General features: G+C 41.7%; 1 protein-coding gene across 2 annotated transcripts in view; it reads right to left on the bottom strand.

The window, feature by feature from the left end:
• MAN2A2 (mannosidase alpha class 2A member 2) overlaps positions 1-12,273 on the bottom strand; it is a 175,132-nt gene that overhangs the window by 38,507 nt on the left and 124,352 nt on the right. For both annotated transcript variants that reach the window (XM_089689376.1, XM_089689377.1), the window contains one exon: positions 7,552-7,788. In XM_089689376.1, the coding sequence (XP_089545502.1) occupies positions 7,552-7,788 (237 nt within the window). The remainder of the gene's footprint in view (positions 1-7,551; positions 7,789-12,273) is intronic.

Here is a 12,273-nt window from a genome sequence, read left to right on the forward strand (position 1 = left end):
TGTCCAGGCCAATTTCCAGCTTTCAGTGCTGTCACACTTTGAATCACAATTGCGCGGTCATGCAATACTGTACCCATATGAAATTTTTATCATTTTTTTGTGACAGAGCTTTATTTTGGAGGTATTTAATCACCTCGGGGTTTTTTATTTTTTCTTAAACCAAAAACCACTAAAAATTTTGAAAAAAAAAAAAAAGTTTTTTCTTCGTTTTTGTTATAAAATTTTGTAAATAAGCGATTTTTCTCCTTCATTGATGTGCGCTAACGAGGCTGCAGTGATGGGCACTGATAGGCTGCACTAATGGGCACTGATAGGTGGCACTGACAGGCATCACTGATGGGCACTGAAAGGCAGCACTGATATATGACACTGATAGGTGGCACTGACTGGCACTGATGCACATTGATAGGTGGCACTGAAAGACAGCTCAGATGGGCACTGGTATGTGGCATTGATGTCCACTGGTAGGCACTGATATGTGGCACTGATAGGTGGCACTGCTGGGGCTACACTGATCATCAGGGCACACTGAACATCAGTGTAGATGTCCCCTCCGCGGAAAGGCCGATTACCGGCTCTCCTCTCAAGCTGTCAGCGTGACAGCTCATGGGGAGAGAAATGCCGATAACCGGCATTTCCCTGTTTACATGTGATCAGCTGTGATTGGACACAGCTGATCACATGACCGAGCCGACATCTTTGGCTCCTTCCGTGGATTGGTGATCCGCTGTGTCCGAGGGACACAGCGCACCACTGATCGCCACGCTGTGCGCTCCCGGAGCCGCGCATGCGCGGTGCAAATGGGAGGACGTCATATGACGTCCTCCCAGAACGAGAGAAACACCTTGCGTCCGTCATATTACTATATGGTGGGCGGGAGGTGGTTAAAATTAGAGGGCCAACGATGACGGGCCTCTTTTAATCCAGAGCCCAACCAAGATACTTAACTTCGAGGACGAACTTGCGCAACGTATCATCTTTGCCCTTTTATTTCAATATGCTCTATAACATTCCTTTAGATTTCTGTGTTAGTGTTCGACTTTCTTTGTAAGTAAATAGAACCTTAGCTATTAATATATTATCGCCATTAATATTATCAGAGCTTTGATAGACTAGCTGATTCAAAGAACATACAAGATAGTACATATTTATAATTTAAGTATGGGGAAGCCAAAACCACCCCCTATTTATTTCAATAGCTATTCATTTTTTTATCAACTTGAATTTTTATGCGTTTGCGGTATATTTTTGTGCACTTATGTGTGTTTGTAGTGCAGAAAAATGCAGCAAGCTGTACTTTTTATTAAATGCACATGAAAGCACTGCAATGGTGTAAACTAAGCTCATTGGAAAAATTTTATTTTTCTTGCATATGCGTTTGTACTTTATTTTTACTGCATTTAAAAACACACCTGACTGCACCCAGAGTAAAGGAGCCCTTATCCCTGTTGAGCTGTAGCATGCTGAAGCCGTATGTGATTAGATACATTATAGTCACTTAAAGTTATTGATATATTTCTTAAGATTCCTATGTAATAGTGTCATTCTGAAATTATATTTGTGTTCAGTGTGAATGGGTCCATAGCTGAAAGTTCTTCAGAATCAAAGCTTTTGAAAGAAATTGTTGTCCAGTGTATACTGACAAACTGTATCACCAACTAACACACTGTTTCATGAATATTTCCTTCAACTTAATGTGGTATTAAACCCAAAAATGTAATATATTGCAGCTTACCAATCAGAGGTGGTGGCTGCATTAGTTTTTTAGGTTGTTTTTCTCTATTTTCACCTGGAGATCTGGCCAGTAACAAACCTCCTGTATGAAGAATGCCACCGTTCAGAATAAAGGAGCACAGGGGACACATTTGTACAGCAGCATTCTGGGGGAAGGAACGTGTAAGATGTACTAGCAGATATCAATGCACTAACAAACTGAAGCCAAACTCCACTAATACTTTATAAGCAGTTATAGAAAACGAAGATAAAGGTTTAACATAAACAAATAAAACTGATCATTGTAAGCACTTCTTCCAGTGTTGAATGGCCCTATAACTGATACATCTGCAAGAGAGCTTGTTCTTTTGAAAAACAACAGACTTACTGGCCAGATCACCAGAGGAGCATAGAAGAAAGAAAGCCTAAAGAAGAAAACTAATTCGGCAATCGCATCTAAGAATTGTTAAAAAGTGTTACTAAACCCACAACAGTAAAATCAGTCTGTATATGCAGTAAAGCATGCTTGTTATACTCACTGTGGAACCTAAGGGGTTAATCCTCTGCATTGTCTATTCTGCCCCTCTTCTTGTTCAAATGTCCACTCGGATAAGACACTGTGCCGTGCCCTTCTGCACATGCTCAGTTAAGTGTGTATTGCTAGAGAGGTTTTTTTTTTTTTTCTTGGGAGAGTGCATGTGATCAGCACAGGGCCAATCTGAACTGTCCAGACAGAGGTCAGGGGTTTTCCATCCTCCTAGAGAAAACTCCTCCTACAAGCGTTAACCAGGGCTCATCTGAAGTCACAAGACTGCTCTAACTGATGATGAGAAAAGGTATTTGGTAGTTTATATTTACTAAAATAATTGCATTTCCATGTTTTGTGTACTGTGGGAGACCAGATATAGTGAATGCAGGGTCCAGGGAGACCAGATATAGTGAATGCAGGGTCCGGGGAGACCAGATATAGTGAATGCAGGGTCCGGGGAGACCAGATATAGTGAATGCAGGGTCCGGGGAGACCAGATATAGTGAATGCAGGGTCCGGGGAGACCAGATATAGTGAATGCAGGGTCCGGGGAGACCAGATATAGTAAATGCAGGGTCCGGGGAGACCAGATATAGTGAATGCAGGGTCCGGGGAGACCAGATATAGTGAATGCAGGGTCCGGGGAGACCAGATATAGTGAATGCAGGGTCCGGGGAGACCAGATATAGTGAATGCAGGGTCAGGGGAGACCAGATATAGTGAATGCAGGGTCAGGGGAGACCAGATATAGTGAATGCAGGGTCAGGGGAGACCAGATATAGTGAATGCAGGGTCAGGGGAGACCAGATATAGTAAATGTAGGGTCAGGGGAGACCAGATATAGTAAATGCAGGGTCAGGGGAGACCAGATATAGTAAATGCAGGGTTCTGGGTTTAGTAACACTTTAAGCCTCATTCACACCATACGTGCAGAAGAACTGATGGAAACTGATGTGCAGATTTCACTTGCAGAAACATCAGTTTACACGCATGCTTTAATGAGCTTCAAATACGTTGCAGATTCCTGTGCAAAAAAATATGCATGTGATACTAGTGTTGTAGTGTGAACAGGACATATAGAGAATTGATTTCGTTATGCCCTTGCAAATCGTGGGTAGAAAAACTGATGTCTCGGCACCATGGTGTGAACGAGCCCTTAAGCTGCAATCTTATAAAATGTTTTCTTTTGGGTTTAATACTGCTTTAACCCTTTATCTTAATTACTACCATCTGTCCCTAATAAAAATGAATCGAGTTTACATAATTGTTATAGAATGGCTAACATCTATTGTATAATGAATCTGAAATTAGATAGCTTCATTTGAAGATTACTTAAAGTAAACCTGAAATCCGTATACAATTGCTTATCTAACCTTCAAACTTTGTAGCAGCTCTCCTATGTGTGGTGTGCTTCTCCACTGCCCCAATCTACTGCAAGAGCCTTGAGGAAAACCCATCACTACCAGCTATGGAAGACAATGCTATTACAGGGAGATAGCCTGTGCCCAGTCTTAAGCAAATACAGGCATACCACGGTTTACGAATTTAATTAGTTCTGCAGGACCTTTCGTATAGTGAAAAATTCATAAACCGAAACGCTGTTTCGGAGGTCAGAAAAAAGTTAACGCTACTAAAATACTGCATAAGTTACTTTATCAAGTCATGCGGTATTTTAGTAGTGACAACCATGTGTTAATGTTTCAGCTGTCAACGGGGTTCCCAACTGGCAGCTGAATGTAAAAGAATTGCCGGCAATTAAAAAAAATTTAAAATGACAGCTTGGGGTCCCGCCTCCCATCCATACCAAGCCCTTCGGATCTGGTATGGCTTTTGAGGGAGTTTTACACCAAAATGTAAAAAAAAAAAACATGGCATAGGGGTCCCCCCCAAAACCCATACCAGACCCTTATCTGAGCATGCAGCCTGACAGGTCAGGAAAGGGGGGGGGGATGTTGGAACAAACAAACGAGCGAGTGCCCCCCCCGTCATACCAGGCCTGCCGGGCTGCATGCTCAGATAAGGGTCTGGTAAGGATTTTTTTTTGGGGGGGCCCCCACACCATTTTTTTTTTAATTTAAGCATGGGAGTTCCCCTCAAAATCCATACCAGACCCGAAGGGCTTGATATGGATGGGAGGGGGGACCCCACACCATTTTTTAATTTATTATGGTGCCGGATTTTAAATGTAATTACCGCTTATTTTTTTCTTCACTATAGCTCAGAAATTCAGCTGTCACTTCCCCCCCAGCTAAAAGAATGAAGGTTTTCTTTTAATTTATTTCCCTGAGTTAAGAGAAATTATGTTTCCTTTTGGTTTCTTAAAAGAAACAAAGTTTGCGTTAACTCCAGGGAAAGTGACAGCTAATTCTGTGAGCTACAGAAAAGAAGAAAAAAAAAGTCGGAAATTAAATTTAAATATCAGCACAGACATATAGTTTGTATTGCAAAAGATTTGTAAACCGAGGTGTTATTTTCAATGGATTTTCATTCGTAAACTGAACATTACGTTCATCGAGGCGTTTGTAAACCGAGGTATTACTGTACCAACATCAAAGGCTGGTATATGTGTCACATTCTTGGAGACTCTAAGCCAGCAGATCAAGGATGTTCGGGTTAAACAGTCAGGTATGGTCAAGCACCGTAGGACGCATACAACGTAATCTAAAGGTTAGCGAAGTAAGTTGATGCCAAGTACACAAAGTTATTTAATTTGTGTCAAACTATGAAGCTATACAAAATGAAATGAAAGTTGAATTTACGCTTAAAATGTAAACCCCTCGCTTGCTTCTGGTGCCCCCCACCATATTGCTTTGTTACTCTTATCTAAAGTGGAACCAAAGATAAGTCACCTCTATCATCCAGCGATGCAGCAGTTACATCCCTCGCCAGCTGTTATCTTCTTCCCAGGTGCCAGGTTTTCTGCCTTCCGATTGGCCATCAGGGGATGACATCATGGCAGTCAGTCATTCTGGCACAGCCAACGTGTGTCAGGAATGCATGGTGAGCTGCACATGCACAGCTCAGTATGCATTCAGTATGAAGTTGCAAGCAAGCAGGTAAAACTGTATTACTGCAGAAAAGACCTAGTGTGTCTCTTGAGAAATTTTGGAAGATTTAGGTTTAGTTCTACATTACAAATATTACATGACACCTGCTGGTAGCAACTGGCAATGCAGGCCAACAAATATGAAATAAGTTCTATGGTGCTCAAAGCATTATAAATAAATGCCTAATGCTATCCACAAGGCTGGAAAAGGCATGCACCACCTGTTGAATTTTGAATAAACAACATCATAGTTTGCACCTCCACCTGCACCATCCTCTCAATAACAAATTTAAATCAGAACTTCAAGAATTGCAGCACTTTTAAAAATATTCTGGTTTATAGGGGGTTAAGTCCAGCAAGTTGTATGCTACCTTGTTTTTTACTATTTACTGAGCACTGGGAATATACTTCTCACTAAACTCCTGGAGCTCTGACAGGAGAGATGCGCTTTGCTACACAGCAGCCACTCTGCTTGCCCCTCTTCTCTATTCACAGAACACTATGAATTTCATGACTGGGTTCATATAATACTAAGCATTCCGTGATTAAGCAACAAGAGAGGAGGTGCAGGCAAAGAGGCTGCAAACGGCTCTGCTGCTGCTGTATCGAAGATCGAAAGGTCGAGTGTCAGATTGCTGGAAGCATACAAACAGCTGTACTCCCGATGCTCAGTAAAAATGTAAATCAAAAATAAAAGATGTCCACAAGATGGCACACCTTGTTAGACTTAACTCCTTATATTTAAATCAAAAAACACACAGCGCCCAGGACCAATCTACTAACAAACAATTATAAGTGAAATGCTGCTGTGCATAGGTATATAAACCAAAACAAATTTTCCAATATAAACCAGCGCAAAACACAAATATTAAAATAATAAGTGAATATAAAATTATTATTTTATAAATGATCTTTAAAGTCCAGTGATAAAGATAAGTGACCACAAACCCGTGACATAAAAAAAAATTTTTATAAATCAAAAGTCCAGTGATCCCTAAAAAAACTCTCTCAAAAATAAACTTCAGTGCTTCAAATAATTCTTCCACCATCCACCAGTGCCGAAACCAACATAAACCGCACTCACCAGATAATGGTGAGTAAAACACCTTTCAGGATTATTAAGGGCTCCTGGACCCCCTTTGAGGACTCCTCTATTTTCCACCTCAGATCTATGGGTATTTTCTCCACTCGTCTCCTATCCACATCACCAAGTTCCAAAAAGGGAAAAAAGACTAATAGTGTAATACTGTTATACCTCTTTTATAATTAATTCAAGCCAAACCACTCACATTTCATAGGATAAAAACCAGCATTTATTTAAGGACATCAATCGAATTTTCGAACAGCAGAACGAATTTCCACAGCTCCTAGGAACTCACAGCCTTGTATGCAGCAGGATGACAGCCTCCATAAAAAACAAACTTCCTCCACTAGTCAAAATGGCCGCTTGGAACGCATCCCTCGGCGTGCGTTCCACTCACCGGAAATGACGTCGGACGTTCGGGAGACCAACCGGAAGTACGTCAACGCGTTTCGCTACACCCACAGGGCGTTCTCAAGACCAAGGCTGTGAGTTGCAATTCCTGGATTGATTAATTCTGCTTTAAAGGACAAGCTCACTTTCGGAACATCTTACGTGTTCCACTCGTTTGTATGGTGGAACATGTAACATCTGTCTCCCCCCATGAGAGTGGTCAGGGGATCTTCTTCCCGCATCCACTGTCACAATTTGAAAATAACCCAGCCATGCAGGAATCCACCCACACAGCCACATCATTCATTCACTGTTTCCTGTGAATCAATAGACTTACAAGTACTGTCAGCCATAATGGTTCTCAATGAACTACCAGGGCTGGTGAGTGCTCTGGTAATTTATTGATCTTCCTGCTATCTGGTAACTGCCTGGCTGTATGAGGTACGGGCAGACAGCTATCCTGAGAGTCTGCAGGAGCCTGAGATTACACCAGCGACTTGCTAATCCGCAAGTGCAATGCTCTCCTGGCTGCTTAGAAAAAAAAATAAATGCACAATTTTTTTGCCTGCAGTTTATTTTTTTTCAAAAGATGAACTTATCCTTTAACTTATTTACATAAAGTATTGCTAAAAAGGTACCTATAAACGTTTTACATTAATGAAGCTGTCATTTTGTATTACTGACCCATTAATACAGACATTTATGATACATTTTTGAGTTAGGGCAACACTACCGGAAAATGTTGCATAAAAGTGTTTTACCACTCTCATAAACAGTTGATCACCTCACCTTTAACAGCCCAGTGGTGCCAGAGAACCAGACCTGCATGTACTGATTCTCCAGATAGAAGTCGTCAGTGCTGGTCTCCAAAATCTTCACTGGAAACACATCCTGCTTCTTTATAGTCAGATCCCTGCCATGGAGGTACACCCGGACACTGGACTTCAGGGTAGTGTGTGCATCGAATGACATGTAAAGCTGAAAGATGCTCAGGCCGAGTGCGGGTAAACGGGCAGTGAAGGAGACCTGCAATAACAGAACATTTTAATAACAATGTACATTAACAAAATTAAATATTATTCTTTCCATTTTTAAACTGGTGGTAAACTCCTCTTTAATGTTGTCTTCCAGCTTACCTTAGATCACCTTACCTGTCTTACATGTAGGTGTGATGGGCGCGGCGTCAGACCCCAGCCCTTCTCACCAAACTCGTGACTAGCCAATCTAAAACCACGCTGTCAGGTGCGTAACAATGCCACACCCAGCTGCACCCTGCACATCGATGTTCCAGTTAATTGGACAATGATCGACGTACCGGCAGCCTGACTGCGATTGTTACTGGTTCAGGTTAATTACGCAATTAACCCTTCACACTGCCACCACCTCTTTTTTATACAGAGAAAGAGGAAACTCAGCAATACACTAGGATGATTGGTTAACCGTCAGTATCCTGCTATCTCTACAGACCGGTTATACAGAGGGATAAATATTCATAGTAGCATTCTTCAGCGGCAGGGACTCGTAAGTTACATTCAGGAGCTATAGAAACAGTTCAACACATTTAGAAAGTAAGATTTATTACTAAAGGGTCAAACGGGTGCAGTAGAAATATTTAAAGAAGATGTAACATATATATATATATATATATATATATATATATACACACACATATACATATACAGAGCACAACAGCATAGCAAACAGATAACAGAAAGAAGTTTAGGTAAATAAGTACTTGCAAAATAAATGCCTGAAGTTAAGCAGTTTCAAGTCTGATGAGCTAAAAAAGGGATTTCTGGTCTCGTATTGGGTTTCGTTGTTGCCGCGAGATTCTCCTTTGCTTTTTGTCTGATAGATGTTATATCGAGACGGTCCTCACTTGTCTGACTACTCACAGAAACTAACTGCTTCTTTTTCCTACACAAAATCTCTTCCCACAATGGACAAGCCTTATTTGGCAAAGAATTGTTAGGCAGGGACTCAGCATCATACGCAGTGCTCTCTCCAATCAGGGTACACTGAGTGTGCCATGTTTGTAGAGAGTCCTGTGCGGGAGTGACGTCATCGTGGTCCAGCCATTCAGCCAGCCAGAGATCAAGAACACAGAAGGAAGACAGGGCAAAGATGGAAGTGTCATCAGTGTTGAAAGCACAGGGCTGGAGGGCTCTGTGTGAAAGGTAAGTCTGTCATAATGTTCTAGTATTTGGTGCTTACTAGACACAAACCTGCAAGAACATTTAATAAAAGAAAAAACTTTTTTTTTTTTCTTCAGTTCACTACCACTTCAATGACCTGAATATTCTTTAAAAGGAATTAAAAAATATCCTGCCTCATTTACATAGATGTCAAAGTGGTTTATGTTGACCCTTGGAATCCTTCCATGATCATGCAGTGGAAGCACTAGATTGATTGCTATAGTCAATGAAAATAGAAAATTCTTCCATGACACATTTTCAGATGATGTTGAAAAGTTTTTCTCGTTTGAAGTCCCTCCTTTAATTATTATTTTTTTCTCCAAAAATATTTTTATTAGAAAAAGTAAGGTATAGCATTGTACATACAAATACAGATCACAGTCCTAACATAGACACATCATGTAGCATCCCGTTTCGCAGACGGGCCATGGGTTTAAACAAAAGTACACATCTGGTTAAAATATATCCTTATTGCAAATGTATAGGAAAACCAGTAGATACAAAGAGTATAGTAGATAAATATAAATAGGTAAAATGATTACTGACCTATGTATTGGTGAGCCCTTATGTTGAGTGAATGTTAAGTGTTGGGAAATGCTAACACAGGAGGATTTATATGGCAAAATTTGTGTGTCCATTTCAGGAGCGTGTAAGCCATGTGAAATCAGGCACACCTGTATGCGAGATGAAATGCCATATTTGTTGGGAATATATGAATAATGAAGGCGTATAAAAAAGCTTGAGATAAAGAAAAGTCAGAAAGGAGAATAGCTAGAGAAAGAGATGGAATTGTAGGGTGAGGTAGTGGGGGGGGGGGGGGGGGGGGGGGGATGAGAGGCGGAGGAAAAAAGAAAAAAAAAAAAAAGGGGGGAGGGGAATGGGTAGAGAGTAAAGGGGATGTTAAGGTGGGCAATTGTGGATAAAATCATTCACATCATTTGGTACGAGCCAGAAAAAAAAAATAGTCTTATAGTTTAGGATGCAATACATGCAGGGTCAGTCCATGGGGTGACACGTAGGTCAAGAATCTGAAATGTAGGCCCTGATGCCGAGTCACGACCCAACCATATATGCACCAAATGCGTCTTCGGTGGACAGGGCGTTCCCTAAAACAGCATAGTGTCTAATCATTCAGTCAGGGGGTATAGGCTATGCATGAACTAAGAGGCGATATGTAGTGGTGGTTTTGAAATGGCTCCAACAAGCCCAAGTCTTCCTGAATCTCTCGGGATGTGCTTTTACTACAGAAATCAATTCCTCCATTTCCTCACTTTAATTATTTTATACTGTGCTGCATTGGTCTTTGCAGGAAATGATACACATCTAACCTGTTACAACTGGATTTAAAGTAGGAATACTCAGTTCTTAATTATGATACTTGTATGGAAATCCTTAATATAGTTAAGGATTTTCTCATTGTTTAGCTTTATTCGGTTTGCCTGAGGCTGACATTAAGGGCTTGTGTTTCTGTACTGGACAAACCCCAGTCCCAGCTAGGGCACATAGAAAACAACTGTTTGCAATGTAGCCTGGAGGTGTGGTGAGTATGCTGTGGTAAAATGCAGGCTTGTAGCATTTTAAAGAAAGAAAGAAAGAAAGAAGAGAGAGAAAAAGAGAGAAAAAAAAGAAAGAGAAAGAAAAAGGAAGAGGGCGAAAGAGAGAGGGCGAAAGAGAGAGGGCGAAAGAGAGAGGGCGAAAGAGAGAGGGCGAAAGAGAGAGGGCGAAAGAGAGAGGGCGAAAGAGAGAGGGCGAAAGAGAGAGGGCGAAAGAGAGAGGGCGGAAGAGAGAGGGCAGAAGAGAGAGAGAGAGAGAGAGCGGAAGAGAGAGAGAGAGAGAGAGCGGAAGAGAGAGAGAGAGAGAGAGCGGAAGAGAGAGAGAGAGAGCGGAAGAGAGAGAGAGAGAGAGAGCGGAAGAGAGAGAGAGCGGAAGAGAGAGAGAGAGAGCGGAAGAGAGAGAGAGAGAGCGGAAGAGAGAGAGAGAGCGGAAGAGAGAGAGAGAGAGCGGAAGAGAGAGAGCGAGAGCGGAAGAGAGAGAGCGAGAGCGGAAGAGAGAGAGAGAGAGAGCGGAAGAGAGAGAGAGCGGAAGAGAGAGAGAGAGAGAGAGCGGAAGAGAGAGAGAGAGCGGAAGAGAGAGAGAGAGCGGGAGATAGAGCGGAAGAGAGAGAGAGAGCGGAAGAGAGAGAGAGAGCGGGAGATAGAGCGGAAGAGAGAGAGAGAGCGGAAGAGAGAGAGAGAGCGGGAGATAGAGCGGAAGAGAGAGAGAGAGCGGAAGAGAGAGAGAGAGCGGAAGAGAGAGAGAGAGCGGGAGATAGAGCGGAAGAGAGAGAGAGAGCGGAAGAAAGAGCGAAAGAGAGAGCAAAGAGAGAGAGAGAGAGAAAGAGCGAAAGAAAGAGAAAAAGAGAAAGAAAGATGCACACAAGGTAAAGCTGGAGATGGTGGCTGACAAGATCAGTGCCTCTTCTAGTTGGTCACCTCATATACATACAGTAATACTGTTGTTTCCATGATTAGCTGTATAAGAGGTTCTTTTCTAGGATTATATTTTGACTGTATTGTTCACCCATCTTTAGGGTGGTCCGTATTGTACATTGATTTTCGAAGATTTCCATACTTTTATAAAATTATGTAAAAAACTCTTTTTTTTTGGCACTCTTTATTTTACAAAAACAAAAAAGATAAAGCTGGGGTGTCAAGGGGTTAGACCCCCCCCCTTTTTATTTTTAACACAAGAGTCTGCAAGGACACGAAAAAAACAAATTGTTTTCTACTGACCCGCCACTTTATTAGGTACACCTGTTCAATTGCTTGGTAACACAAATTGCTAATCAGCCAATCACATGGCAGCAACTCAATGCATGTAGGCATGAAGACGTGGTGAAGACGACTTGCTAAAGTACAAACCGAGCATCAGAATGAGAAAGAAAGGAGATTTACGTGACTTTGAATGTGGCATGGTTGTTGGTGCTAGACGGGCTGGTCTGAGCATTTCAAAAACTGCTGATCTACTGGGATTTTCACACACAACCATCTCTAGGGTTTAGAGAATGGCCCGAAAGAGAGAAAATATCCAATGAGGGGCAGTTGTGTGGACGAAAATGCCTTGTTGATGTTTTTGGTAGAAATGAGATTTCTACATGAGAAATAATTTACTAGCAGGTGTAGTAGAGTAATAGATATCCAACAGACCCAACAGTCATGACATGCATGCTGCTGATTCTGTGTAATTGAATCACTAGTTGAAAGGGGCATGTTCAAAATAATAGCAGTGTGGAGTTCTATTAGTGAGGTCATTTGTTCTTTGAAAAACAGCTGGCAAT

The sequence above is a fragment of the Staurois parvus genome, unplaced genomic scaffold, assembly GCF_062004578.1.
Source record: "Staurois parvus isolate SC_StPar_1 unplaced genomic scaffold, SC_StPar_1.0 ptg000472l, whole genome shotgun sequence".
Classification (NCBI taxonomy): Eukaryota; Metazoa; Chordata; class Amphibia; order Anura; family Ranidae; genus Staurois; species Staurois parvus.